Raw genomic sequence first — 6,000 nt, 5'->3', positions numbered from 1 at the left:
ATGCCTTTGTTCAACCAAAGCAAATTGCAGCTGTTCAAACGCGATTAGTATGATAACGTAAAAACTTGTCGGCAGGGAAAAATATAAGAGAGGGTCTTTTTTGGTGGAAATGTTTACACAATTTAAATGCAGAGCGCTTAAGCAATAAGCACACATTGGAAGTCTAAACTACCGTATACTTGAGCCAGTGCTTCTGCTGTGTGTGTTGATGGGATTGTTTAGACTATATTTTGCTAGTGGATGTTCAGCTTTATGAAACTAGAGGATTAATGCATGTATCTGGCTTAGGTTAGATTCATTCAAATTTTAGATTTGTCTAACATTGGTTGTTTTATATGCTTGAAGTAAAACAAAGAAAGATGCAGAAAAAAGACAAGGTCAAATATATAATAAGATGTATAAGATCTGATGGTGACAGTTTTCTCTTGTCATGTTCACACAATCAGTATTAGGCTATATACCCTTGCTTTCATATACAGCTAATAGTGCAAGTAGCATTTGAATTGCAAACGATAAAAGAGAGGAAATAATTCCCATCAACTTTATAGTTAAGTTACTTTTTATTAGAATGGAGAGATACAACCGTTTATTTACATTAGCCTATATATTTTTTTCTGTTATTGAATTTGATGATTTCAATCTTTATTATATGATTTTACAACTCATTTTACAGTACACTCAGACTTTCACACACACAGGGAAATGCCCACATATGTATAGGCCTACTTTAAAAAATACTATTTTCTAAATTATCAACCATGTATCATATGGCATTCACAGCAGCTATACCATAGTTTGGTCACTTTTATATACAGGGCTTCATCACAGGCATTTGTGGCTATTAATTAATTGTGTTATTAATTGTTAATTATACAATTAATAACACACATAGCAGTACATCCCTGGTGACTTCCATTAAATTGCTGACAGGAAAAGACACCTTGCCAGCTCTTTGCCTCTCATTCTGGCATTCCTACAATATAAAGGACCTCCTTTCTGTTTGTATTTTTCAGTGTCATAATGCATTGCACCCTTAAATGGTGATGTAGTATTTTAGTAAAAAAATAAATTTGACAGATAGTCCATTAAATGATTGTCATCCTACACTCTCTTTGGCAGGAGCCATGGGCCGGAGCGGATCACCGTTGCCTAGCGACGGCAGTAGCGTTCCTCTTTTCTCTGAGAGCCACTTGTCTGAAACCCAGACGCATCCCACGTAGGTGGGGGGTAAAGCATTACTACCAGGCAGGCGGTAATTAGGCTTTTAAAATCGCATATTAATGCCTCGCTGTCACGGACATTCTTTAGTATTCTGTAACAGATGCAAAGCGGATATGTCGCAGTGTTTGTTCTCACGCCGACCCCAGGGCTCTCATGTTTCCGTTACTTGGCTCTGAAAGCTGTAACGTTGCCTCGTCGTTACTTTGCGCCCAATATCCTGCCGCCTGGAGCGCTGCTGGCCAGATGGCGACTCGCGTTAATCTCCTTAGCACCGCGTGCCGCATGTTCTGATTGAGAGAGGTACGTTAGAGAGAGAAAAAAAGAGGAGCTTTGACAAGTTCAGCTGTATTGTCATTCAGGTTTTTTTCTGACATTATTGTGGACTAGAACGACGGACAAAATAACTCAAGTCATATTTGGAGAGGACTATTTTTTTCTACTGGAGCGGCGTCTGCTATTGCTGACAGACAGGTGTGGAGAAATACAGGTAGTTAGCTTGTTTTGTCCGACTCATGCCAGTGCAACAAGTGTTGTTGAATGTTTGTTGACGCTGCACTTGTGATGAGGATAGAGCTTTGTGCTGGGAGTCAACACCGACAGGTAACCACAAGGAGCCACCAGATACTTTGCATGTCACAATATCTGCATAGATTTATAAATTTGCACGGCATATAGCACACGTTATTAGATACACTGTGAGCTTTCCTATTTTCCAACGCACATTGTAGGCAAGAGAGGGTCAAAGTAATTCAGCCCTAGAGATGAGATGACTGTGTGTCAAAATGTGAAATTGAAGCTGATAAGTATTGTAATGAAGAGAGCTTTGGCCTAAGCCTCAATTTCCAACAAACTTATGTGAAAACCCGTTCAGTTGGATAAAAACCTGGAGGCCAGATGCCAGAGGAAAAAGGGCATGTTTAATTCAATGGAAAATGAAGAAAAGGGAAAGCAATGTAGCAGTATCAGTTGAGCTGTGCCTCCATCAAGCTGTACATGATAGTGTAGGCTTTGGCTAGGGAATAGCCTGCATGGCATTTCACTCTCCTCAGATTTGTCTCATGTTGGATTTTGGTCTGACCAAGTCTCTCTTTCCTTCTCTCTTTTCCCTCTCTAGATTGTGAAATCCTACCTATCATGTGAAGGCTTTGGTTGTGGTTTGTTTGTGTGTGTGTGTGTGTGTGTGTGTGTGTGTGTGTGTGTGTGTCTGTCTGTGTCTGTGTGTGTGCGTGTGCGAGTGACAGAGACAGTGTAACAGAGCTAAGCTTCGTAGCCTCACCCTAGGGGCACTGGCCTGTAAAAAATGTCCCTGTAACCCTGGAACCATGAAACCATGACAGTCATCACTTATTCAAGTGTTGCTGGAAGGCTTCCGAAAGAAATCCAGGTTCTCAAACATCCCTCTGCCCCCGAGAATGTTGCAGAACCCAGGTCTAAGATTCTAGAACCTCAGACCATGCAGGACCCCTTGGAGAACCCGATTCTAGAATCTCGTGTGGTCAAAGGCCAGAGATGGATGGAACAGAGAGAAGATGAGGGAGAAACGAAGGGAGAGAAGGCAAAAAGGAAGAGACAAACATGGAGTAGAGGAGTCAGCAGAGAGAGGATGGAGAGAGTAAGGAGAGAGGAGCAGTGTAACTTAAGGAACAAATGCAACAAGAAAGTTAGAAAAGCCCTTAAAAGTGGGGGGAAATGCTTGAATGATAAGGACGAGAGGAAGACTGATGTTTCTGGGATTCTGTCAGCTGCAGAAACAGAAGGTGAAATCAAGCAAATGGAGAAAAAGGATGACGACAAGGAAGACAATGTCTGTTTTGTCTTGGCTATTTCACCTGAAAAACGTCACTGAAACAGTGGAAAACATGATGAAAGGGATGAGGTGGCATCATATCGTCCTCTGGTTAACCCTCCTCCTCTTCAGCCTGTGTCCAAAATCTGCTTCATCACAGGTAAGAGTGGCTTTCAGCCAATTGTAATTTGTGATCCAAAAACTGGAAGAATAATTAACAGACAATATACATATGAATATGAATTATTTTAAGACTATCAGAGAGGCTTTTTTCACAGCAGACATTTTGACCTCTCATAGTAGGAAAAGCACAGGTTTTACTAATAACGTAAAAGATGGCTCCGTTCTGTTGAAGTTACCCAGTTAGTCATGACAGTGTGACAGTGAGCCAGCATGCACAAAACCAGGGCCCTGAAACTGAAGCAGCTAAATGGCAATAATTCAGCAAGCATTCATTTATTCACATTTTTATTCAAAAAACCTGTCCTAATACATTGTAAACATACTGTACAGTATGTGTGACGATAAGAGGTTTGGCTGCTAATTCTGTTATGCTATACCATAACCTTATTCTATAACCCATAGGTTTCATTGTATAGCACTTTGAATTTTCCAAACTGCTAAAATGGCATTGTAGGTCATTATTATTATCTCAGGTTGCTGCAGCCACAAAAAAGTATAAGTGGCAAGAGAGACCCAGATTGAATAGAATAATACTAATTGTAAAACCATCTTTGTTCTTAGGGACATTTCCCACGAATGGAGAACATTGCTGCCTTCAAACCTTTGTCCACCTCTCCGGTTCGTTCCACCTGTGGGGTTCCAGAGCGGAGCAGCTACTGCCAGTCGCCGTCCTCCCAGACTGAGCTGATGACATGTTATCAGGCCTTCTGTATCCAGGAGTGTCCCTATAGATCCTCCACACCTCCGTATGCCCCACTGCTTCTGCCTGCACACAGGTACATAAATCAAATTTATAGTAATGTTATTAAGGTTTTTCAGAGTATTTTAGAAGACCTCTGACCTTTCAGTTCATGCAAAATAAAAAAATAACAGGGTCATTTTTAAGAGAAAATATTAACATATTTAAACTTTATTCCACCAGAGGTACCTGTGTAACTGAGGACGGTAATGACAATCGCCCTGGGACTCAGACAGAGACCGGAACCCCTACCAGTTCAGATGAGGTTGCTGGTGGATCCAGTAGTGTGCTGTTTCAGCCAGTCCAGGATGGCTGCCTGGTCTCTCCCCCCTCACAGAAACTAGGAGCGTTGGGTTCCCTCACCCTGGCATTGTGGATAAAACCAAGCTCTCCTGGAGAGATGTAAGTTTATTTTATTTTTTTGAATTCATTTTCAATTATCAATGACAGTAATCCGTCAATTGCATAGTTGGAGATACTGTATGAGGCTTTTTTAATGCTGGCTAACTTTTTTTTAATGCTGAGTTTTTTAATTGAATTGACTACCAATGTAATTTTTTAGATAGATAGATGGATGGATGAGCTTAGCTAGCTATTTATCTCTGGGTAGTCCAGTAAACTCCATGCAAACATAAGTAGATGTGGTATTTCTCTAAATTACATTTTGTTTTTTTTGTTTTTTATTTAATTTTGTGTGCGAAGAAGCAAAGGCCCGATCACAGCTGTACTGTACATGACAGCCAGTTGGTGTTTCCTGTGCGTCTATGAAAGTTCATGCACTAACTTTGATTAGTTGAAATGTCAGATTCTAAAGTAAATGGTCTCAAAGTATCCTGATTTTACATATCAAGATAAATAGTATAGATAACTGATGGATAGATTCTGATCTCTGTGAAAAACATGAGCCCCAAAGACACGTTACAGCTTCCCGTTTCATTTGGCACAGCCAAAAAGAGCAATAATTGCATCATGTTACATCTAGCAAGCATTGTTTAATACTTTATTGGTAAAGGAAGAGGTAAATAAACTGACAGCTCCAATTGCCTAGATAGAAACATGTTGTCTCGCACTCAGCAAGTTAGAGTTCTTCAAATTAAGTTTAAGTTTAATGGGAAATGGGAGTGAAGAGAAATAACAATGCAGTGATACAGACAAAGTTGTTTTTTATTGGTATACAGTATGAGGATATACTGTGTATATTCAAATCCTTGGAACCTAAGTGGCAGAAAAAAAACAGAAGGAAAGAAAATGGAGAATAATAACATTAGTGTGTAATAAGTATGATGTACCATATCAGAGTAGTCCATCACTAGCCTGTGCTACTGATGAAATACAGCGCCCTGCTGGAAACGCACACTGCTGTGATGTATAGTCAAATGTCTGTTCGGATATGATATCTAATATGATTTTCAAACATCGAAAGTGAATGAAAGTGAAAGCCATGTGATATTGATCTAATAACAAGAAGCAATTAGGTCAGGTCTGGTCACGTCAGTATCACTATCAGGAAATGTTGGCCAACAACTGGCTGTCATGTCCTTCTCAGACATGTGGAGTGTGAGAGAAAGGGGATGAGAGGGGGCTGGTATGTTGCAGGCAGGGTAGGGATGGTGCAGTGTTACACGGATCAGCTTACACACACACACACACACACACACACACACACACACACACACACACAAAAAAAAAGCACAAGCACACACAAAAAGATCAGTTGGCTTTACTTGGCAGCCCCATCTCCTCTTCCAGCATACAGCAACACTCAAAGTAGATTGAACAACATGGGATTCTTTGTCCTGGAACTAAAAATAGGCTAAACATACGCATTTGTTAGTGAAATGTCTATAAAGACTACTCTGCCGATTTTTACCATGGCACTCCTGTAACATTGTTGGACTCACGATGGACACTTTAGAAATAAAATGATAAAAATGTATTCAGCAGAACCAGAGATATCATCTTTTTTATTCCAAGCATTCTTCTTCCTTGTCAAAACCCATGGAAGTATTAAGAGAACAAACCCAGGGGCCTACATTTCCCATAATGCAATTTGAGAATCTGACAGTTTGGT

The 6,000-nt window shown here is 40.2% G+C and overlaps 1 protein-coding gene across 1 annotated transcript in view; it reads left to right on the top strand.

Moving 5' to 3' along the window:
* Positions 1-2,551: 2,551 nt before the first annotated feature.
* Positions 2,552-6,000, top strand: part of ush2a (Usher syndrome 2A (autosomal recessive, mild)) — a 232,310-nt gene continuing 228,861 nt past the window's right edge. The window contains 4 exon segments of the mRNA XM_078251541.1: positions 2,552-2,998; positions 3,000-3,167; positions 3,752-3,966; positions 4,113-4,331. Coding sequence (XP_078107667.1) covers positions 2,552-2,998; positions 3,000-3,167; positions 3,752-3,966; positions 4,113-4,331 — 1,049 coding nt within the window.

This window comes from Sander vitreus, chromosome 1 (assembly GCF_031162955.1).
Source record: "Sander vitreus isolate 19-12246 chromosome 1, sanVit1, whole genome shotgun sequence".
In the NCBI taxonomy this organism is placed as follows: domain Eukaryota; kingdom Metazoa; phylum Chordata; class Actinopteri; order Perciformes; family Percidae; genus Sander; species Sander vitreus.
The sequence above is the reverse complement of the archived record's forward strand: the minus strand, read 5'-3'. Positions and strand labels throughout refer to the sequence as shown.